General features: G+C 34.4%; 1 protein-coding gene across 1 annotated transcript in view; it reads left to right on the forward strand.

Moving 5' to 3' along the window:
• The window catches only part of IL7 (interleukin 7), a 67,265-nt gene extending 50,439 nt beyond the window's left edge, over positions 1-16,826 (forward strand). Inside the window, exons 3-6 of the mRNA XM_054246460.2 lie at positions 9,992-10,072; positions 11,435-11,566; positions 13,550-13,603; positions 15,938-16,826. Of these exons, the coding sequence (XP_054102435.1) occupies positions 9,992-10,072; positions 11,435-11,566; positions 13,550-13,603; positions 15,938-16,057 (387 nt within the window). The 3' untranslated portion in view covers positions 16,058-16,826. The remainder of the gene's footprint in view (positions 1-9,991; positions 10,073-11,434; positions 11,567-13,549; positions 13,604-15,937) is intronic.
• Positions 16,827-25,825: the final 8,999 nt, after the last annotated feature.

The following is a 25,825-nucleotide window of genomic DNA, read 5'->3' on the forward strand; positions in this document are numbered from 1 at the left end:
CTTTACCAGTGCTGCTCTTTTTTTTCCCCTCCTTAGGTGGTACAGGACGGCCTTCCAACATGTGAAAGGCTAGAAGACCCTGGAGTTGGGTATTTTTTCCCTGAGGCAGGTCAGACTCTGATAAAACCTCAGAAGGTTAGGCTCTAGCGGTAAAATAGTCTCCCCTGAGGGTGGGCCCTTTAAAGGAGAGCAGACTATTCAGCTGTTTAACAATTATTATTATTATTGAGACAGGGTCTTATTTTCACCCAGGCTGGAGTGCAGTGATGTAAATTATGGCCCACTGCAGCCTTGTCCTCCCGGGTTCAAGTGATGCTCCTACCTCAGTCTCCTGAGTAGCTGGGACCACCAGCATGTGCCAGCATGCCTGGCTTAATTTTTGTAATTATTTGCAAAGATAAGGTCTCGCTGTGTTGCCCAGGCTGGTCTCAGACTTCTGGGCTCAAGTGATCCTCCTACCTCTAACTTATTTTATAATAGTTTTTTCCCCTTCTACTACCAGAAGCACCAGAGGACTTTCTCATCTGATACTTACTGTGAGGACCTAGTAGATAGAGAACCTGAAGGTGAAACTCATAAAAGAATGTAGCCACCCACTATGACTGGGGACGCTTGGAGTGTTTAGCTCTCAAAGTTGTTTCACACTGAGCCTTCAGCATATGCCAATTACGGTTTAATTTTTTCTACCCCCACAACGGTTGCTATGGAGGATTCTGCTCATGGATCTCTGCTTCAGTAAGTTGTGATTCTGTTTCTCTAATTTGGGGGTCTTCTCTGTCTCTCCAACCTTAGTGCAGTGGTTTGCCCTGTGACCTCACTTCTCTGATCTAAGAAGAGTTGTTGATTTTTTAATGGAGTCAGCTTTTTACTTGTTAGTATGGATTGGCAATGTCTAAGTTTCTTACATGCCAAACTGAAAAGTAGAAGTTCTCAAAACAACTATTTTTATCCCAGTATTTCATTGGTTTATATAGTATTATGTATTACAATTAAATGCTAAATATAACTTAGTGTTAAGGAATTGACTTAGTAAATAAGCAATTGAAGTGGTGGGAGAAAAAATATATAAGCACATCAGAAACTAAACTACTAGTTGGGGGTCTTTATTGTTTTTTGGGCATTAGTTAATATGTTTTGACAAAAAGAATAGAAACTATTGATCATCCCAGCAAGTCAGGTAAATGAAAGTTAATTTTAAAGGCTTATGCTAGATATGTGTGTTCATGTATGTACATATGCATTCACATTGAAACATATGCTTCCACACAGTGCTTTTTACTCTTAATGTTTTATTGCAGATATATCACTTGTTTATACACATTACCTGAAAACAAATACAATATCTGCTTAATATTTGATTTTATTTTCCCTCATCTATTTTACCATTCCAATATTAGATTTATTTTCTACTTTAGCTTTGTTTTCTTTATGTAGGTAAATTTTGAACAAGACTCAATTTACTTGACCTTTAAGTTAGCATTTACTATGGACCACCACTTCCTCAAAACAATCTATTCTCTTTGCTTTCCTTCTAACTCTTTGGCTTCACTATTTGTCTATTTGACATCTTTCCTGAATCTTTGAAAGTCAGTTCAAATATCATCTGTTTAAAACCTAATATGTAATTTATCTATTCCACCTCTTCTTCTGTTTCCTATCTCAATGGCAACACAATACAGATAGCAACCAACTTACCATGGTTGGACTTATAATTTTTGAATTTACAATGGGTTTATTGGAATGTAAACTCATTGTACATCAAGGAGCATCTGACTCTTTCATTGTAAGCACCAGATGACCCAAGAATGATCCTTGACATGTCCATCTTGGTTAATTTTTATTTTAAAATACATTAAATTTGCTTCCTGTTTCTCAGATCTATTCACATATTTCTAGATTCTCTCTTACCATCAAGTGCAATAAACCATTATCTGAAGCAATGACTATGTAACAGCCTCATAAAGACTGACCTATATACTTTCTTGAACCTCTCCAAACCATCCCAGCATATGGCTATTAATATGATTATTGAAAAAAAATAAAACTGAAAAAGTATTCCCCTGTTTGTAAGTAGAAATACATTAATTACTGCTTTTAGGATTGTTATAGAACTTCTTAAAATGTCCTTAAGGCCACACATCATTTGATCTCTTCCAGCCCCCTGGCTTTATGTGAAACCAGTTCTGTCTCTTCCTCTCTCAGCTATATTCCTACTTTCCCTTGCTCTCTTCTTTCTGTCACATACAACCAATATTCCCTCTTTCTTCAAAGTAGTCACGTATACTGTTTACTACTGAATCCCCCTTTTCCCTAGGGTACTTATTATGCAGACCTCTTTTGAAGTGTACCCTTCTCCAGGAAGTATTCATTGAGGTTTTTAAGTAAAATCTTCTTGTATAGGCTTTCATGGCAGCATATATATTGTATTTATAACAGTTATCAAATTGGGACTTTATTGCTATTATTGAATTAATGTCTTTGCCACTAAATAGTAAACTTCTTGAGGGAAGGAGCTATATATGATTTTGATTCCTATTGCATTCCAAATACGAAATGGCACATAGTAAATGCTCAAGTATTTGATCAAAGAATAAATGACTTTAATTTAAACTAAGAATTAACTATTAAGTCATACTATAATCTGCTAAGATGTTTGACAAATGGCAAAATAACAGAATTCCAGGAACAATATATGCCTTTTACAAATTTCATATAGAGTACAGATTTCTAAAAAATAAACAGCACATTTTAAAAGATCCCCTAAATAAGGCTTCATATGGCACAAGGTTTGGGCCATGGATGGGTTGTCATAGTGATGATCAGAAATGAAAAATATTTTTACTTTACTTGAGGTCAGGAGTTTGAGACCAACCTCGTCAACATGGCGAAACTGTCTTGACTAAAAATACAAAAATTAGGTGGGTGTGGTGGTGCATACCTGGAATCCAGCTACTCAGGAAGCTGAGGCAGGAGAATTGCTTGAACTCGGGAGGTAGAGGTTGTAGTGAGCAGATTATGGCACTGCACTCCAACCTGGGCTAGAGTGAGACTCCATCTCAAAAAAAAAAAAAAAAAAAGAAAGCAATGAAGAAATGAAGAACATTTCTACAGGGACCAAGTTTATTTCTAGCAAGAGAAATGAGACTGAATATATTATTTACCAAAACTTTCCAATCCTTAGACCCAGCTCTACTAAAAGAATGAAAAATAACAGAAAGGAAGCAGAAATCAGCTATGAGCAATAATTAAACATTAGCTTGCTAGCTCTAGCACATGTAACCATGAAGAGTAACTGTGAGCCATATTGACTTTTTCTCCTGAAGAGAAAAATAGGAAAAAAATTAAGAAGAAAACTGTCCTATGACAGAGAATCTAGAAATTGGGTAAGAATGAACAGCTGTTTCATTTCATTACCTTTGCCTTTTTCCAGCTTTATTTTTGGACAGTTAGTTGTTCTAAAAAGCAATAGTTCTCTATCTGTCAGTTTTTGTTACAAATACATACATACATAAAGAGAGAGAGAGAGAAAGGCATTCAGTAATATGCATTTATCTTAGGTTCACAGGCATGCAGTTTGGCTGGGTTCAATTATCTCCATGTGTTTCATTATAAGTCACAAGATGGAAGGAGCAGCTGTGGGGACATTTTAACATATGCCCACAAATTCCTTGATTCTCCACCTAACAAGAGGTAGAGTTTAAATTTCCTCCTCTTGAGTGTGGAGTGGAATTAATGACTCACTGCAAGGCAATTGAATCATGCAGAAATGGCAGGAAATACATACGGCTTCCTCCTTGGTTTCTCTTACATTGATATTTGGGGGAAAGTCAGAAACTATCTTGTAAGGACATTGAAGAAAGCCTGTAAAGAGGCTCATGTGGTGAGAAATTGAGGCATTCTGCCAATACCTATATGAATGAGTCATCTTGGGAACAGACCCTTCAGTCCTGGTCAAGTCCAGGTGACTACTGACACAGTCAACATCTTGACTGCCTCCTCAGAGAAGAGGTTGAACCAGAAGCTCCCAATTAAGAATCTTCCAAATTCTTGACCCACAAAAACTATACAGAAAGCCTCAATTTCTTGCCACATGTCTTTTGGACAAACTCAACATTAATGGACAGAGAAGCATACTTCTCTATGAATTAAGAATGTTGATGTGATGAGATTATTTTGGATTACACAAAAAGGAAGTGAGATGAAGACGGACGCAGAGACTCCAGCCACGAGGCCACAAGGCAAGAACACACCAAGGAATGCTGGCAAACACCAGAAGATAGAAGAGGCAAACAGTGCATGCTCTCCTAGAACCTCTAGAAATGTGAGATAATACTTTTTTATTGTTTTGAGCCTCCAAGTTTTTGGTAATTTGTTACATCAGCCATATGGAATGAATACATCCTCTCATTTGGTGAGTTAGATGTCAAATATTGGCTGAACAATAATCTACTCTACTTTAGCATCCCTTCAAAAATAATCAGAAAATTTAAAAGGAAATATTATGCACTGATACTAGCAAAATAAATGAACAAATGAATTAACACAAAAATAGCCAAAAGGAAAATGAAGTATCTAGACCAAAGTTTAATTATCCATGAAAGCAATGGAAAATGTGAAGTCTCTAAGAAACCAAAGTAAAAAGAGCTAAAAACAATAGAGTATGAAAGAAAACAGAAAGAAAAAAATGTTCTTTGGATTTGGGGGAAATATACAGACCAAAATAAAAACCAGAAATGAATACTCCATTAAAACAGGCATACCAAAGACATGGTGGGCAAAACCATACAAATTGAAATTGTGTGTGTGTATGCACATCTGTGTGTATATATATATACACACACACAATAAGAAAAGTTCAATGGAAGATTCATTTTTATGTAATTAGTATTTCTAAAGAAGAGACTTAAAATGTAATTTAAAAATTCAAAGACAGAAGAAAACTATGCTGAAATTAAATAAGATCTAATTCACAAATGTAAAGAACATTATGTATTTGAAGAACTTGAAAGAAAAGGAGTGGAGAAGTGGCCAAGATGGCCAAATAGAAGTAGATAGGGTGAGTAGCTCTCGCAAAGAGGAACAAAAGGGGAGAGTAAATACAGCACCTTCAGCTGAAACACCCAAGTACTCTCATTGGGACTAATCAGGGAAACAATTTGACCCATAGAGAACAGAGAAAAGAAAGGCAGGATGACAGCCACCTGGGAGTGACACCCAGCCAGGTGAATCCCCCCTGCCCAGAAAAGTGGAGAGTGAATATGTGACCCTGGAAACCACACTCTTCCAACAGATCTTTGCCACCTTGAGTTGGGAAATCCCCTCCTTAACCCACTTCACCAGTCTAACACACAGAGATACCAGGAGTCTTGGCAGAGCAGCCATTCAGGCACACGTTGGAGCTTCCCAGCAAAAGTAACTGCAGCTCCAGCAAAGCGGGACATTAGATCCCTGTGCATACCCTTAGGAAAGAGGCTGAATCCAGAGGGCCAAGCAATGATAGTCTGGGGGCCCCACTTCCATGGTGCCTCAAAGGATAAGACCCATTGGTTTGGAATTTCAGCCAGCCACCTGCAGCAGTGTTGTGCCTACCTGGGACAGAGTTCTCAGGGAGAGGGGCAAGCCACCATCTTCACTGTTTGGGTGAGTTACCCTTTTCAGCCTGAAGGCTTGGGAGAGTCCAAACCTATGAGGGGCAGATAGGATCCTCCAGTACAGCACAACTGCTCTACCAACACATGACCAGACTGCATCTAAGCAGGTCACTGAGTCATCCCTCCTCACTGGGCAGGACCTCCCAACCAGGGCCTCCAGCCATTCCTGCTGGTGTTCTCTTGCCTGCAGAGATTTGTAAACTTCCTGGGACAAGTTCCCAGAGGGAGGGGTGGGCTGGCCATCTCTGCTATTTGGGTCCTATACTGTCCAGCCTGCAGGCTTTGGAGAGCTCAAGCCAACTGGCAATGAAGCAGTATCCCAGCACTGTACAGCTGCTCTACAAAAGCAGGGCCAGACTGTTTCTTTAAGAGAGTCCCCAATCCTCTTTCTCCTGACTGGGCAAGATCTCCCAACCAGAAACTCCAGCCACCTTCTATAGGTGTGTTCCACCTGGCAATAGGATCATACCTCCCTGGACCGGAGCTTCTAGAGGAAGTGGTAGGCTACCATCTCTGCTGTTTTGCAACCTTTACTGGTGATACTGTCAGCTTCTGGAAAATCCAAGGCAACTGGGGACTGAAGCAGACCCACAGCAAACCACAGCAACCCTATGGAAAAGTGACCAGATTGTGCCAAGAAAAAAAAAAAACCCGAATCTCAAAGACTGAAGGTAGATAAGCCCACAAAGGTGAGAAGGAATCAGAGTAAGAATGCAGAAAATTCAAAAAGCCTAAGTGCCCTCTTTCCTGCAAGTGACCTCATTACCTCTCCAGCAAGAATTTGAAATAGCCAGTATAGAGAAGAACTTAATCCTTCTGATAGGGCTGAAAAACACACTACAGAAATTTCATAATGCAATTACAAGTATTAATAGCAGAATAGACAAAACAGAGGAAAGAATTTCAGAGCTTGAAGACTGGCTTTATGAAATATGACAGGCAGACAAGAATAGAGAAGAAAAAATAAAAAGGAATGAACAAAACCTCTGAGAAATATGGAATACCATATCACACCAGTCAGAATGGCTATTACTAAAACGTCAAAAAATAACATGCTGTCAAGGTTGCAAAGAAAAAGGAATGCTTATACACTGTTGGTCGGAATGTAAATCAGTTAAGCCATCATGAAAGATGGTGTGGCAATTTCTCAAAGACCTAAAGACAGACATACCATTCAACCCAGCAGTCCCATTACTGGGTATATACCCAAAGAAATAGAAATCATTCTGTTATAAAGACACATGCACGTGTACGTTCATTGCAGCACTATTCACAGTGGCAAAGGCATGGAACCAACCTAAATGACCATCAATGATAGACTGGATAAAGAAAACATGGTGCATATACACCATGGAACACTATGCAGCCATAAAAAGAATGAGATCAATGAGATCATGTCCTTTGCAGAGACATGGATGGAACTGGAGGCTATTATCCTTAGCGAAGAAATACAGGAACACAAAACCAAATACCACATGTTCTCACTTAAAAGTGGCAGCTACATGATGAGAATATATGGACACATACAGGGGAACAATACATACTGGGGGTCTTTTGGAGGATGGAGGGTAGGAGGAGGTAGAGGATCAAAAAACAACTAATGAGTACTAGGCTTAATACCTGGGTGATGAAATAATCTATACAACAAACCCCATGACACAAGTTTACCTATGTAACAAGCCTGCACTTGTACCCCTGAACTTAAAATAAATGTTTAAAAATAGAGAAAGAAAAAGACACTTAAAAACATGAAAAGAAATGAAAGCATAAAACTCACTGCATAGTATAAAACTCAATGTAAAGATAAAATATAGTCAAATTCAGACTGCTCTAATGAATTTGTATGTAATTATAGTATATAAGGAAATTTTAGTCTTAAAATCACTTTTCCTCTAGTATAAGAGTTAAAAGACAAAAGTATTAAAAATAGCTTCACCTAAAAACAAAGAACTTCTACAGTGTCATCTTTTATACTAGAAAATACTACAGTTCAGTCTGTATAATCTTGGCTTTTCTCTTTTGATTTTCCATATTCATAAAAATTTTGAAGAAATTTGTTTCTTATATGCATCTTGATATATATGACATGTGATTTGTTTCCTTTTTTTTCCCCAAGACAGAGTCTTGCTCTATTGCCCAGGCTGGAGGGCAGTGGTGCAATCTCTGCTCTCTGCAACCTCTGCCTCCCAGGTTCAAGCAATTCTCCTGTCTCAGCCTCCCAAGTAGCTGGGATTACAGGCATGTGCCACCATGCCTGGATTTTTTTTTTACTAGAGATAAAGCTTCACCATGTTGGCCAGGCTGGTCTCTAACTCCTGACCTCGCAATCTGCCTGCCTTGGCCTCCCAAAGTGCTGGGATTACAGGTGTAAGCCACCACGTCCAGCCGTGATTTGTTTCTTATATGCATCTTGACATATGTGACATGAATAAAAAACAATTATTGTGACTTTGGTTAAGTAATTATATTCTTTACTAAATAAAAAAATGGCCATCTAAGTTTCCTTCCAATACCATGTATCTATAATTCTTACTCTGAGCCATTCTTTTGGTTGAATGAAAAGAATTTTAGAAAGCAACAGTAATTGGCAGCCATATAGATGTATATTGGATGCATTAATAAAATATACTAATGTCAATGAATTAATAACTGTGACCTCTATAGGAGTCAACCTTTTAAAGGTATATTAACATATTTACATTCTGTATCAAACATTAGGCAAACAAATCAACTGGTATAACATTACCTTTTTGTGGATCTGCCAAAAATAAATTTTATTAATAACCTAGAAAGGCAGCCTAATCACTAAGGCTTTTTAAATATTCATGTGTCATGCAATTTGTTAAACTGTTGCAAGAAATTAGCACTCATTATGTGACATATAGTCTAATATAATATTTTGGTGAACTGGAAGATATCATATAGATTAACTGCACATTTTTCACCTTTTTTGAAGGATGACATGGCAAGAATTAAATACTCTATGTTTTATCAAAGAAAAAATTATGTATGAGTTATGGTCCTTGGGGTAAGTGGAAGTCAACATGAAAATGACTTAATAGGCAAATATTAATTATCTACTACATTTTCAGAAATATGTAAAGTGGCAATGTGAAGATAGTCATTGAAAATGTATTTTTTACACTTGAGATGTTTGTATTCAGACATTTCTTGCAGATAAAACTGATAGCATATGCATTTTAAAATCAGGGTCAACCCAGAGATCATTTCTGCTTTTCACAGGTGATAACAGCAATGCACACTTTTCTGAGAGGCAGATGAGGATTCAAAGCCCATGACCATATCCTGCCATTGCTCCACTTCTTATCATGTTTCTCTGGTGACATTATGTAGGCTAAGATTGTTTTCAGTCCTAGAAACTCTGATACTATGGAATTTCTAGTTTGCTGGAGAGGCCGGTACAACCCAGTGCATAAGAAAACTTAAAACCTTAGGGAGTTTTCCTAATATCAATTACATTACTGATTTAGGTAATTGCTACCTTCTTTTACTACATTCCTTAGAAATAAAAAAAAAAAGAGCATGTACCAGTCTGCTTTCCCATTGCTATGTTTATAATACACACACATCCAATTACAATGTTTCCCAGGAAAATTCTACCTCAACTATCCCAGAAAATTGGATTGCCAAAAATGTGAATAAATTTTAATCTTCATTCACACTGTCAGTTTCAAAGTACTGTCTAATGCAGACAGGTTTTATGTTGCTCACACATCCAAATTATTAGTTGTGACTGTTGAAAATAGTATGTTAATTATAAGCCAGCAGTCTCGGCTCAACTGAAGAGAGTGTAAAAGACATAAGCAATATCACCTTTTGGTCTAGGAAAGGGTAAAAGTCTTAGGTATGTTATATATTTATGATTCTTTCTCTTATGTGTTGAGCTTTGTATGGATCCCTCCATTCTAATATAGATCTCTTTTCTTGTTGTTTGTTGATGGCGGGAAATTGGAGTGAATAAACTCTTAAATACATCTCAACTTAATAATTTCACATTTTATAGTACTTTGTCTATATAGCACAATTTCTAAAATAGGTACTTTTATTTCCCTAGATGAACCAGATTATCTTAGTGAATTCTGGGATTCAATTATAGGATCTGGGAGGGGCTGTAATATGGGAGGGTTTGTGTATACACTTATTTATCCTTCAACTATAGAAAACCATGCTTCATGCATAGTAAGCTAAGCCAGGCAAAAGTTATTTTCCTTAAAATGCACATATAAATACCAGATATTATAAAATTATTATTTTTATAATTACTAGATATTAGAAAAGTACTCAGTTTTAACCATATTATTTTATGTTATTTATTACAGGACAGCATGAAAGAAATTGGTAGCAATTGCCTGAATAATGAATTTAACTTTTTAAAAAGACATTTATGTGATGATAATAAGGTAATGATAATTATTTGGAGTTTGTCCTTCAAGCTTGATTTTATAAAAGCTTATATTTTTTGTGCCTCTGTTAGACAATTATATGAATACTATTAATATATGCAATCTGGCCACATAATTCCCATTGATTAAATCATATTATAGTCCTCTTTTATATTTTTATTTTACAAATAGCCCTGTGGTTATTAAATAACAATTTTCTTTTCTGTTTTACTATTCTATTTTTTACCTTGAAAATACTATAATTGTTGAATTCAAAGACACATCTGTCTTTTATTTCTAAATTTCTTTTTTTTGAGACAAAATCTTACTCTGTCACCAGGCTGGAGTGCAGTGGTGCAATCATGGCTCATTGAAACCTCTGCCTCCCAGGTTCAAGCAATTCTCCTGCCTCAGCCTTCTGAGTAGCTTTGACTACTCAGGAATGACCTAATTTTTGTATTTTTTAGTAGACACAGTTTCACCATGTTGACCAGGATGATCTCGATCTCCTGACCTCATGATCTGCCCACCTCAGCATCCCAAAGTGCTGGGATTACAGGTGTGAGCCACTACACCCAGCCTCTAAATTTCTTATACAGAAAAATACTTGTTAATGTGATTGCTTGCACACATACAAATATAAGTCATTCATATAATTTAGTTGGAAGCATCCTGAAGATGTTTCTTTCAATATTTGCTTATCACTAAATGCTTATCACCTCTAGTTGGTATAATAGTACACTTTGCAAAACCTAAAAAGTTTATGCCATTTCTCCCTACAGAAACTAGTGTGCTATTTGATAGTCTTTTTTAAAACTCACAGTAGCTAAGTTAGCCTCATAAATTCCTATTTTAGTCCTTAGCTTTCTTTTTTAGATTTCAAAATAAATTTTTAATTTCTTAATTTAAATATCTGAAAAACTTAATGTTTTACGTGACTGCAGTCTTTTATTTTCCTATTATCAGCTACTCATCTATAGCTCAGAAGATGCAAGAAATACTAAGAAAAACCATACATACCTCTTATAATATATTATTGCTTCCGGAAGCCTTCTCCTTTGGTTATCACGCTTAAAATCAAACAATCTTGTAACATGTTCACCCACAAGCGATAAAATCACATAGGCATAATAGAGGAAAGAAACTTTATAAGTCAAGATAATCATTAAACCAAGTTCTATGAACTTCATGCTGTCACCTAGGAGCTAAACAGTTTTAGTTCTGTAACTTGTCAGTAACGTGATTTACTGGAATAGAAAACTGGGGTGGAGGTGGGGCATTACTGAGCAATACAGCTCAGGCTCTAGGCTCCTTAAGAAAGCTTATCATTTCTTAATATTTTATTTGAACCACAGCCCTTCTGACTTTTTCCTATAATAGGAAGGTATGTTTTTATTCCGTGCTGCTCGCAAGTTGAGGCAATTTCTTAAAATGAATAGCACTGGTGATTTCGATCTCCACTTATTAAAAGTTTCACAAGGCACAACAGTACTGTTGAACTGCACCAGCAAGGTAAGCTAAGGACTATTTACTTTAAATAAAAATATAAACCACTCCTGTGCCAAGATGCCACAATTCTGATGATCATATCCATTATCATAGACTCCTAAGTGCTTATTATCATCTAGATTTGAAGTATTTTTTTTTACTTAATTCTGGAAGAGGAAAGACTCAGTTTGGAAATACCTATATATCTCTTGGCTAGAGTGAACTCTTTGTGAAAGGGGAGTAACAAATAAATAAATAAATGCTTCATTGCCATAATAACTTCCAAGGATACTAGGGTGATACATTGGGTGGGGAATGGAAAATATCTCTCTCTAAAACATATTAATAGTTTTTATCCATATGTGTATACATTTATAAGAACTCCTAGTCAATAAAACAGAAAATCAAATGTATTTAACAAATATCTTTATATGCTTAAATTAGGCATATACATGTCCCACAACTTCCCTTTATTTAAATAATTTTGATACAAATAGGGCTAATTTTTTCCTACTTTTCCACTAGTGCTTATGAACTAAAACAATGAAACCAAATATGGAAGACATCATCTAGAGACTAGACAGCAGTTTTCTTACCTACATATGCAGAAAAATATAGTATCTACATTATAGGATTTGAAAGCATTAAATTACATAACACATATAAAGTGCTTAGTAATAAAAAGCTTTCAATGTTTAATACAATGTTTTATTTTATTTTTATTATTCACCTCTTTATGGATTTTACCAACTGTCACACAAAATCAAAAGGTTATTTTATGGTTTTAAATGTTTTCCTAAATAAAATTTTTATGACTTAATAAGAATTTTGTTTTGTTTGAGCAGTAGTTTCCCATAGAAGGTAAAATGGTAAGATTATCTTTGAACCCTATTGACAGTGATAAAAATGTATTATCTATTATATAACTTGAACAACCTCATTTATCATTGCTTTTTGTACTTGATGGAAGCCAGTCTCCTCTTGGTGTGGTGGATTTGCTAAGCTTATTTCCAATCTTGGGCCCTTACCTTTGTTCCTGAGAGGGCGTTTCTACTTTTTTTTACCTATAAATTGGATCTATTTGATTCTATGCCTTCAAGGCTTAGCTCAAGATTCATGAAGACTTCCTACTCTAGTCTACCATTCTTCATTCCTACTTACAGTGATTTCAAAGTACTGTCTAATGTAGGTAGTTTTTATGTTGCTTGTACATCCAATTAATTAGTTGTGACTGTTGAAAACACTATGTTGATTATAAGCCTCAAGTCTCATCTCAACTGAAAAGAGTGTAAAACAGACAACTGATATCACCTCTTGGTCTAGGAAGGGGTAAAGGTCTTAGTATGTTAAATATTTGTGATTCTTTCTCTTACGTGCTGAGCTTTCTGTGGATCATCATGTTCCAAAATTAACTAACTATAGAGAAGCAAAATATGCAAATAATTTAAATCTTTAAATTAAATTATATTACAACATTAATTAATTTGATACAAGTCACCTTTTTCTTGAAATAACAAGGCAAGATATTAAAGCAGTCAGCTACACTGAATTTTCTTCATGAGACAGGGATGTTACAAGCTTTTTACTATTACTATTACTATTGTTTTATTTCTTTTTGTTTCTGATAAGAGAAGCTTAATAAAATATATGGCCAGGATTTAACAATTTCTTGTTAACTTTATTTTTATATTAATTAAAATTTAAGTTTTATCTCTGCTAGTATACCCTACTATGTTAATTTTTCATACCTCACAGCAGTTAACACAGTGCTAGGCATATCTACAAAATTATGGATTCTGGGAATTCAGAATATTGAACTCTCTTGCTTCTTTCTGACATTCCATTTCTAAATCATATTAATATTTTTCTATCTTAACAATAAGAAATTTAAAGTAGAGTCTCAAATAGATTAGACAAGTTGAAGGTAATATGAAAATTAGCAATTACAAACAACTGGAGGATCAATGAGGAACTATTCAGTAATATAAATGTGACTTTGTTTTTAAGGTTAAAGAAAGAAAACCACCTGCCCTGGGTGAAGCCCAACCGACAAAGAGTTTGGTGAGAATTATTTTATATAATTTTCCCTATGGTTCATCAGCTCTTTACTCACCTTAATTCTTAATTTTTCATTTTGAATTGTTTCTTTTTGTAGCTGGTTTTGAAATAATTTATTACAACATTGATAAAAGGAGAAGTGAGATGCCCCTCAAAACTGGGAGTCTTTTCAATTGCATTTTATAAACACACTATTTTAAAATAGAAGCTGTTAGGGCAAATATCAAAGCATAACTTTTTTAAAAGGCAGCAACATTAAAATATTGTAGCTAGCAGGTAAAAGACATGAAAAAATAATTTATATAGGAGAAAATAAAATAGATGACAAATACATGAAGAAAAATAATCATCCCTGTTACTTTGTAAAGAAATAAAAATTAAACAATAAGGACCTATCTTATATCTTTTATTAGTGTCTATTGTACAGAATAGATAATATATAATAGTATATAAACACTATATATTTATATGTATACTACTAGATATTATTAGATAAATTATACAATAATATGGAAAATATTTATGAATGACTTAATAAGGCAGAACACTTAACTGAATCTGACTAAACTTTAATATGATATAGGCATTAATTAGGTTGAGGCATAGAAAAATGAGCACACCTTATTCATAAAAGTGATGGCTTCTTTTACATTTCCATTACTTGACCAACAGCTTTATGGCAACATGGAAATTCCTTAATTTTTTCAGAAAAGCGAAGTCAGTCTGTACACTCTGGGATTTAGGAAACTCTAGGGATTCCATACAAAGTGGAACATCTGAAATAAATACAGGAGCTAAAAACAATATAAACACCCTGAAGACTTTTCACTAAGAGAATTTGGAAAGAAAGTTCAGAAAAGAAAGAAAACAACAATATTCCCAGGCTTACAGGGGTAAAACCAAGATGCCCTATTTTTGTCTTTTCAGTGAATGCTTATTCTTGGTCTCTGAGGAAAAGTATGAAATTTTCACATCTATATATTTCAAATCTGCTTAGGCAAGATTTGAAATATATAGATGCATTATATATTTCACATTATATATTTGCTCTTAAAAAATTTCAATTGGCACTTTAAAAAATTGTCTGGGACCCCTTATTGGAAAGAATATGAAAAGTTTGCTTTATATTTCCCTTTGAGATCTGTCATTTAATGTTTGAAATGTGTACTTTAAAAAGTATGTGCTAGTGTTACTAAATGCATGGCAAAAAGAGATACGAGTTTGTAGCCAAATTAAAAATAGGACAGAGAAACCAAGATTCTGTCATTATGTTTACTTGACATATGACCTTAGCAGCTGATTTATCTTCTTTGCAGATCAGTTTCTTCATCTGTGATATGAGTTTAAATCATCAAGTTCAAAAGATTATTACGCAAATAAAATGAAGTATGTAAAACACTGCACAATGCGTAACTTAGAGAATACCCAATGACTTATCTAAATTATCTAGTTACCCAACAACTAGTAATAACTAGTTATAATAGGTTTTATATTGCTTGCAATTCAATTACTTAGTACTGATTGTTGAAAGCACTATATTGATTTTAAGCCTCAAGTCTGGGCTCAACTGCAAAGAGTGTAAAACAAACAACTGATATCACCTCTTGGTCTAGAAAGGGATAAAGGTCACTGGTATGCTTTATATTTGTGATTAACTAGTTGTTATCAAAGTGAAGAATTAATCCACCCTGCACTGTTCCCATTCTCACAGTTCAGAGGACTCAGAGAACTATTACTGAGTCTATGCAGAGCTACTCCTTTACATGTCTGTTCCTGCCAGGTATCTTTCTTCCTATTTGTTGTACAGGTAGCTCTTTTTAAGATTCTTATTAGGTGCTAAAACCTAGCTTATGAGGCAGGCATCTGACATAATCTGGTGAAGGTTAATTGTTGGGGTAGAGCTTAGGGCACAAGCTCCATCAGTTATATATATCCTTATTAATTATCTTTGCCAAAATAATCTGAGTATTTTCAGAGTCAATTATTCTTTCCACTAAAAATACATTTTTCTACGTTAAAGAAACTCAACTGAGTAATCTACAACTATCATGAAAGTTCAAACAGTATTATTATGTCCACAGTTAAAGTGTAAAAATGGCAGTCAGCTGATGTAGCTCTCTGGAGAATCCTAAATCTTTAATCTCCTTGAATTTAATCAACCTCGAGTTTTCCATGTTATAATGATAGTCAGAAATCATCATTTTTAAAATGTCACACAAGATTCTACCTTTTCATTGCACCAGTTTTAAGTATAAAGTAATATGAAAATTTGAGTATTTAAAAATATATATTTTTGTAAAAATGTGAAGTTTAAACTTCTTAAAATCTATTCTCTAGGAAGAAAATAAAGCTTTAAAGGAACAGAAAAAACTGAATGACTCATGTTTCCTAAAGAGACTACTACAAGAGATAAAAACTTGTTGGAATAAGATTTTGAGTGGCACTAAAGAACACTGAAAAATATGGAGTGACAATATAGAAACATGAACTTTAGTTACATCCTCCAAGAATCTATCTGCTCGTGCAGTTTTTCAAAGTGGAATGCCTCCCAGAAGTTACTGAATGGATCCTGGTCAAAATGGATTAGATCAATTGAGAAATACATCTTGTCTTACTAGAAGATGGATACAAACAATGGAAACTGAATGCTGCAGTCAACAAACTATTTCATACGTATGTGAACATACATCAATCAGTATAATTCTGTACTGATTTTTGTAAGACAATCCACGTAAGGTATCAGTTGCGATAATACTTTTCAAACCTGTTTAAATATTTCAAGAGAAGACATTAAATCTATGAAGTATTAAAGGTTTCAAACACTCAAAATTGACATTGCTTTACTGTCAAAATAATTTTATGGTTCACTATGAATCTATTATACTGCATTAAGAGTGGAAATTATCAACTTCTGTGCTGGAGATGTTTTAGGGTTAACAATGATATATGAATAATGCCCATGAGAATAAGAGAGTCATATACCTCAAGGAAGCAACAGCATAACAAATTCCAAGATATGTAAGAGAGATTTCAAGAGATGTAATTAATCATGAATGTGTAACACAGTGCCTTCAATAAATGTTATAGGAAATGTTTTGACATGAAAAAGGACAATTTCAAAAAAGACACAAATAAATAAATTTACCAAATCTAAGGATGCTAACCTTTAGCACTGAGTTACTTTGTCATTTATATAGAATATAACTTGTCTAAATAAGTTGCAATTTGGGAGGCATATTTTTAAGATAATAATATATGTTTACCTTTTAATTAATGAAATATATGTATTTAATTTTGACAGTATATCTGTATATAAAATATTTTCATACAGCATTACAAATTGCTTACTTTGGATAACATTAATCCTTTGATAAAATAAATGACCTATGTATTAACACTGCACACTCAGTTAATAAATCCCAACCGAATTTTTAAGATGAGATTTTTAATAATATGTTGCTATTTGATTTCCTACTTTCATTGAATATATAACCTTTAATAGCCTATTACCAAGAATAAACATGAGACTTTACCTTCAACAGATGCTGGAGAGGATATGGAGAAATAAGAACACTCTTACACAGTTGATGGGAGTGTAAATTAGTTCAACCATTGTGGAAGACAGTGTGGTGATTTCTCAAGGATCTAGAAATAGAAATTCCATTTGACCCAGCAATCCCACTACTGGGTATATACTCAAAGAACTATAAATTGTTCTGCTATAAAGACACACGCACACGTATGTTCACTGCAGCCCTGTGTACAATAGCAAAGACCTGGAACCAACCAAAATGCCCATCAATGATAGACTGGAGAAAGAAAATGTGGTACATATACACCATGGAATACTATGCAGCCATAAAAAAACGATGAGTTCGTGTCCTTTGTAGGGACTTGGATGAATCTGGAAACCATCATTCTCAGCAAACTGACACAAGAACAGAAAGCCAAACACTGTATGTTCTCACTCATAGGTGGGTGTTGAATAACGAGAACATGTGGATTCAGGGAGGGGAGCATCACACACTGGGGGTAGGGGAGAGATATCGGGGGGTAGGGAGGGAGGGGAGGGTGGGAAGGGATAACATGGGGAGAAATGCCAGATATAGAATGCACCTTAAGTAAAATAAATAAATTAAAATAAATTAATAAATAATTTTTAAAATGCAGCCAAAAAAATTTATTTTTTAGTTTTTCAAAAGAAACCTGTTTGGAAATGTCTGCAGTCTTCATTCACTGATAAAGGGAAAGGGAAACACTATTGTAAGCAGGCCAAAATCCACAAATAGCTTTCAGTTTGCATTGCACTGAATTCACGTACTTCATGTTCTTTCTCAGCGTCATCACCATCTAGTTACATGCTGATGGGCTTTATTTGATCTACAGAAGATGCTCCAGTGACACTCTCACTGTGTGCTGGTAACACTTTCCTGCCTTCTCTCACTTTCCCTGACCCATATGACATTTTACCTTCACTGGTGAGATAGCTATATAGAATTGTATACACTTGCATAGAATTTACTGAATTGCCCCATTAACAGGACTTTGAGTCAAGTGTTTTTTCTGTTTAGTTGTCACTGTTAACTCCAAAAATAGCTGACTAACACTTTTTAGAAGCAAATGATTCTTCTCCAAGCTTTCTTTCTTCAGACAGAATTTCTAAGTAGGCTATGATCCTTCCATCATAAAACGTGGTCAACCATATGGTACACTTCTACCCTATGTACTGGAGCCCTTGGTAAACCATTAGTTAGAGAAATGAGGAAAGTTACATTTCTAAAGGTAAACTCTTGAAACAGTCCTTGAAAATGTTTCCTTGAAGGCTATCTACAATGGTCCCTAACAGTGTTAAAAATATATTCTCTTTGAGATTGTGGCACAATATTTTTTAAATGCTTGTTTGAAAACGTTATTAAAATTTTCTTCCTTGGTTTCTGTCATTTGTTATAATAGATTTGAATTTTTGAGAAAATTGGACTCAGTGTATTCAGCTTGTGCTATGTGCCAAACGTTTGGAAAAATTATCCACACACTATGGTTCTGTTTCCTTTCTTTGTTTCCTAGCCACTAGCAAGATAAGTTGGTTAATAATGGCTTGGATATTTTAAGTATCTCAGTTAGAGACTTATCTCAATAAATATTTTCTTTCAAATATATATGTAGATGCTTTAAATCAGCATTTTCTAAATTTTGTCCCAAGAAACACTAATCCTTGTCAACACTACAAAAAGAAAAAAAAAATGAGGTATCTCATTGTGGTTTGGTTTGCATTTCTCTAATGACCAGCGATGGTGAGTTTTTCTTCATGTATTTGTTGGCCGCATAAATGTCTTCTTCTGGGAAGTGTCTGTTCATATCCTTCACCCTACTTTTCGATGGAGTTGTCTTTTTCTTGTACATTTTTTAAGGATCTTTGCAGATTCTGGATATTAGCCCTTTGCCGGATGGATAGATTGCAATATTTTATTCCATTCTGTAGGTTGCCTGTTCACTCTGATGATAGTTTCTTTTTCTGTGCAGAAGCTCTTTAGTTTAATTAGATCCCATTTTTCAATTTTGGCTTTTATTGCCATTGCTTTTGGAGTTTTAGTCATGAACTATTTGCCCATGCCTATGTTTTGAATAGTATTGCCTAGATTTTCTTCTAGGGATTTTATGGTTTTAGGTCTTATATTTAAGTCTTTAATCCATCTTGAGTTAATTTTTGTATAAGGTGTAAGGAAGGGGTCCAGTTTCAGTTTTTGGCATATGGCTAGCCAGTTTTCCCAACACCATTTATTAAATAGGAAATCCTTTCCCCCACTGCTTGTTTTTGTCAGGTTTATGAAAGATCAGATGGTTGTAGATGTGTGATGTTATTTCTGGGGCTTCTGTTCTGTTCCATTGGTCTATATATCTGTTTTGGTATTAGTACCATGCTGTTTTGGTTACTGTAGCCTTGCAGTATAGTTTGAAGTCAGGTAGTGTGATGCCTCCAGCTTTATTCTTTTTGCTTAGGATTGTCTTGGCTACATGGGCTCTTTTTTGGTTTAATATGAAATTTAAAGTAGTTTTTTTCTAATTCTGTGAAGAAAGTCAATGATGGCTTGATGAGGATAACATTGAATTTATAAATTACTTTGGGCAGTATGGCCATTTTTGCAATATTGATTCTTCCTATCTATGAGCATAGAATAGGTAAGTTAAATTTTCTCTTGGAGATTTGCAATGCATATAAGTATATTAAAGGCTCTGAAAACTCATTCATGTAGCTGTGAAAAAATTTAACAGTAATATAGCATTTCTAAAACTTATTTGATTATATAACATATTTTTACACTAAAAAAACCCTAACCTAGCACAAAGTTAATATAATTCACAGTATTAAAGCTAATATAACAGCAAGGAGAATTCTGCTTTATAAAAGGGTCTCAGTTAAAAGTCTTTTAAAACAGGTTTTCAGCAAATATGCTGAAGGAAATACTCTTTTCAGGATTAAGATAATTTTCTTAAAGTTGATCTGTGGGAAACCTGAACTAGAAAAGTTTCTTTGCTTTAGGCCATATTTTCATTGATAGCCAGCTTAAGAAGGATATTTTGTCAACCCTATCACTCTGCAAAAATATTTCTCTAAAACACATATCTTGTACCATAAGTCAGATAATCTTTATTGTACTCTGTACATGCAATATTAATTCATCACATTCTTGCTGCTTAGAATGTTGTTGCAAATTCTATGCCAATCCTGCTTAAGGTTCAAGGGGCATCTCAATTCCTTTTCCTCAATTGCTAATGACTTCAATGATAATTCTAGATAATATTAATATATGTTCCCTTAGTGTTCATAGTATTTAAACCTGCATCAATATTATTGGACCAGATTCATCTTAGTAATTTATCTTAAATACAATTTAAATAATCTGCTCATTTGAAATGTTTTACCTACCCTAGAAGAATTATAATCTTTGTCTTCTCTTTAGTTCCTAATGGGAAAAGCTAGATATATGTTAGTTAATAAGTTAACAGGAATTGCCTTGTGCCATTCTGTTATTAATATCCATTTAAATAATCTAGAAAACATATTTCTACAATGAAATGTAACTTACTTAAAGATGGTATGATAGGCCCACAAAACACAATTATAGGACATTATGGCCCAACAACTTTGTGTATTCAAAATATCTATGCATGGGACTCGGTGCATTCAGAGTGATATGGTAGAATTTTCTTTAATTTCTAAATTTAATTTGTTGTGCAATATCTTTTAGCTTTGATTCTGACCAAATAACAGAATCTATGGAAATATCATAGGACAAGACAGTGAAATAAGTAGGTACATTGATAATTGCAAATTCTAACAGTTTTCAATGTCTAAATATAAAAATACATGCATTCATAGACCCATAAAGTTAATATTTGAGAAAGGTGCTAAATCATCATTTTGTCTTGGGAGTAATCTGGAGTTTGCTTTACATAAAAAATGGTAAGAATGAAGTGCATTTTTCTATAGAAGGCAGCAATTTTCTAAATGGGGGAGAGGTTAGTGTTGCTTAAGATACTGTTCTAAAAGTCAATTAATTTCATATTCATATTTTACATGAATAAAATTAAGACGTGGCAACATTAAAATTTAGGGTTTGCTAATGTTGATTGCTGATTTATTCTTTTTCTTCAGTCTAAGGGTTTCAATCTTTCTGAAGCCTTCCCATGCTTTCCCAGGGGGAGCTGATCATTCCTTCATGTGTGCCTCCACTGCTTAGCTTGACAAGTAACTCTTAATAACCTACCACCTGCTACCTCTGGGAGGGGGACATATGCTTGCCAATTTCCATCTTCAATGCTTATCATAAATTCTATTATATTTGAAATAATCTGATTCAAATGGGAATTTTACCCTAAAAATTTAATTGGAAAGAAAAACCTATAACGTATTCTGGAAATGGTCCAAATATTATCACAAATGGAAGGAGTTCCGCTTGCATCCAATCAAGTGAGGTGAAAGACTTCTAGTAGAACCAGCATCATCTTCGAGAAAACTTCAAAGTGACCATTATCTACCCTGTCATCTCCTTCTTGCCTGGCATCCCTGGAGCTGAAGAAAGTGAAAAAAGAAAATGGAATTTTTTTAATGAAAAATCTAAATGTAAAAACTAATGCACCTCGCTGCTTAAGAGAAAGGTGCTACTTTCACTCAGGATAAATTAAATACTAGGATTGAGGCTAATCTGTTCACAGGTAAATAGGGGTTTACTGAAGCTCCAACTTTTGAATATGGACCACTTATTGGGAAGATGCAACACAGATACATATAATTTATTCACTCAACAAATGTTTATGAAGCATCCATCTCTAGCATGCCAGTTCTGGTCCTGCGGGAAGTATCTAGTGTGCCAGTTCTGGTCCTGGGAATACAACAAAGTCCCTGCCTTCATGGAGCATATGCCTCGAAAAGGGAAAACAGTCAGAAAAAGTTCCATGCTGAGAACATAAAACAGATTGGTGGAGAAAGGTGGTATTTTAGGTTCGATGAAACAGAAAAGCTCCTTCAAATAGGAGACATTTGAAAATATTTTATTGGTCTCAAATTTTTACATAAAATACATGACTGGTAATATTTACACGTTTAATAAATTCAACTGAAGAATCAAAGTGATTTTGTAAGGCATCAAAGCAGAATACTTCTGCTACAATACATGATGCCTTCACATAAGTAAATTAGGAAATAATCAAATGTTTGACTTTCAAGTATAGTCTATTACCCTGAAGAGTTGCAAAGGGAGTACAAGGCTTTCCCATATATCCTTTACCAAGTTTTCTTTCATCTAAGGGATACTTACATAACCATGGTATATTTATCCAGACTAGAAATTGGCATTTTGTGTGTGTAAAGGGGACCATGCTGTTCATTGTGGAATATTTAGTGGCATTCCTGGTCTCCACCCACTAGATGCCAGTGAACTCCCCAGCCAAGTACTGACAGTCAAAATGTCTCCATAAATTGTCTCTGGGAGACAAAAAAATCACCCCCACTTGGAACCATTGCTCTAGAAGTTTTATAGTTTTACGTTTTACATTTAGGTTCATGACTTATTTGTGTATGAGACACACAATGTGTATCAAGTTTCATTTTAGGCATATGGACATCCAATTGTTTCATCACCAGTTGTTGAAAACACTGTACTTTCTCAAGTGAATTGCCTTTGCACTATTGCAAATTTTGGTAGATTATATTTATGTGTGCATATTTGTGGATGCTCTGCTCTGTTCTGATGATCTATGTATCCTTTCTCCAAAACCATAGTCTTGATTACTATGGCTTTATAACATTTCTAGAAATTGGGTCATTTGAGTTCTCCAGTTTTCATTTTTCAAAGTTGTTTCAGCTATTCTAGTTGCTTTACCTTTTCTATATACATTTTAGAATCAGTCTGTCAAATCAGTAAAAGAAGCCTGTTGGAATTTCAATAGAGATTGCACGGAATCTATAGATTAAATTGGGGGAGAAATGACATCTGTACTCTGTTTTTCCTTGGGATTAAGAAACATATGTTTCTCTATTTAGTTTTTCTTTGAGTTCTTTCCTTAGTGTTTTATAGTTTTCAGCATACATATTCTATACCTATTTTGTTGGATATATGCATAACTATTTATTTGGGTTTGTATGCACATGTGTGCTTTTACAAATGGCATTTTAATATACAAATTCAGAATTCATAGTTGATATATAAGAATGACCCACTTTTGTATATTGCCCTTATATTCTATGGATATAGGATTATTTAACTCATTTATTAGTTCTAGATTTTTGTGGATTGAGATTTTCTACAAAGATGGTAATGACATTTACAAAATAGAGATCATGCCTTCTGTGAATGTAGAAACTTTTGAAATCTCACTTTTAAAATTCTTAATTTACCTTCTGCATAGACCCCCCCACCCCAGCCAAGGTTTTGTCAACTTACTTTCTTGTGTTTGTATTATAAAAATAATAGATATATTGAATTTGCCTTATAAAATTACCCATTGCCCCTTGATCAGAAGGTTTGAATACATATTTCTCAGGGATTTGTCATGCTACTGCTGTTAACAAACTTAACACTAAATTAATAGTTATAAGGAGTTATGATACATTTCTACATTTTCACTTCAACCAAATTTCAAATTTTCTAGTTTGACTCTTACAATGTAAACAAATACTTGTTATTGAAATATGTCAATCATTCCCTGGCATGTTGACATTGACCTGAAAAGGATCCTGCACTATTTATTCTTCTAAGTGGCCATGTTCTTTAATCATGTGAACTCATTCCTCTGTACCAACTAAAGGGAAGAGAGAATAGGGCAATTCCCCTAAGTGCAACTAATTAACAGGCTGGCTAATGATCTCTTATATATGTCATGCAGCTTGAAAAGATGTGCTAATTTAGGTGCTCTATGCCAGGAATTACAACCACAATTTCACATGAATTTGCTCCAAATCACCCTGAAATGGAGAGGAAGTTGCAAGGTTTAATTAAGTTGGGCATTGGCAAGCTGAAAGAAAAGAGAAGCAAAAAAGATGCACCACAGTGAGTGAAGAAGACAACAGAGAATGGACAGATGAGCTAAGAGAGGCATAGAGCCCCACAGATGTACCAGTCCTTGGAGATTTCTCAGGACTTAATGACCTTCCAGTTCTAATCCACATGTACCTTCTGTCAAAACCTTTTTCTCAAGGTAACTAAAAGGATTTCTGTCCCTTATATATGAAAGTTCATTGAGATTATTTTATATTGATGAATGAGGAAATGAGAATGAAAAGCAAATTTATGAACATTAGGTAATATATTAAGAAACTAGAATTAATGACTAATCTTTACATCCTAAGCAAGACAAAGTAGTTGAGTCAATAACAAATAGGGCTTTATTTCTAATAAGTGGGCCTAAGGATGAGAGACTACGGGACTGGAGAGCACTATTAGGAAAACTGATCATTTTGTTTTATACTCAGGTTGGGGAGGAAAGTCTCAGTTTGCTTCAACTCTACATTATATCATGTAATACTTTTCTTAAAACTGAGTACTAACAACACTTAATCTCATCAATACCTGTGACCACTTTAGAAAGGAATGGGAGACAATAATTTTCTCTTGCTTTTATGTCTCACTAATTTAGGGCTAAAAAGTATACTCAGATTATATGTTTAAGCCAGATTATGTCACTCTCCTATTCCCATCTTACTCTGAGTAAGCCAAAGTCATATGAATGGCCTCTAAAGCATACATAATCTGGCTGCCTGGTTACATGACTAATTTTCTGCTCTTCTCTGTGCACACGCCATTCCAGAGGTACTGGGCTACTACCACAGAGCCATGAGCTTATTTAACTCTTTTTATGAAATACTCTTTCCTCTTGTCCATTTTCACATTTCAACCATATTTAATACCCTAACAGAAAGTACTAACTGTTAAAGAAAAATAATCCAATAAACAAGTATAGTAAACAAAAAGGAGGTACAATAATGACTTACCCCTCTTTCAGATCTGTGCTTAAATATCACTTTTTTCAATGAAATTGTCCCTGAATACCCTATCTAAAATTGTAACCCTCTTCTACTCTCCCTCACATTTCCATTCTAACCCCACATGGTTTTTTTCATAGCATTGTCAGAATTTTCTATAAAGCATATTTACTTGTTTGTCATATTTATTTTAAATCTTCATCAGAATGTGAACTTCAAAAAAACAGAAATCTTTTACTGCTTTGTTCACTGCACCTAAAATAATGCTTGGTCGGAATTAAAATAAAAAAAATTTGATATCTAACATTATATAATAAATAATTCATGACATTTACCTATTAAGTGTCAGACATTGTGGCAAAGATTTTATACATGTTACTGATAATCTCAAATTCATCCTGCAAGATACATATAATTATACTCAAAGCATACTTCTTAAATTCAGTTTGTGTTTATCTAACACTATGATTGGGTTAAGGAAGATGTCTTGTTTCAGTATATCAAATATTATTTTCTGTAAAATCTGATTTTGACATATCCCCCATTACCTCAGCCACTGTAAAAGGAAAGCACAAGTTATTCCAAATTTGATTGTTGAAGAGTTTTGAGTGCAAATAGCAGATCCCAGTCTAGTTAGTTTAAGCAAAATAATAATAGTAATTAAAATCTATTAGGAAATGCACAGAATCTCTGGGAGAGCCAGATAATCCAGTTTGGAGGCTGTTCAGCCACAAATAATGCCCAAG

This window comes from Callithrix jacchus, chromosome 16 (assembly GCF_049354715.1).
Source record: "Callithrix jacchus isolate 240 chromosome 16, calJac240_pri, whole genome shotgun sequence".
NCBI lineage: Eukaryota > Metazoa > Chordata > Mammalia > Primates > Cebidae > Callithrix > Callithrix jacchus.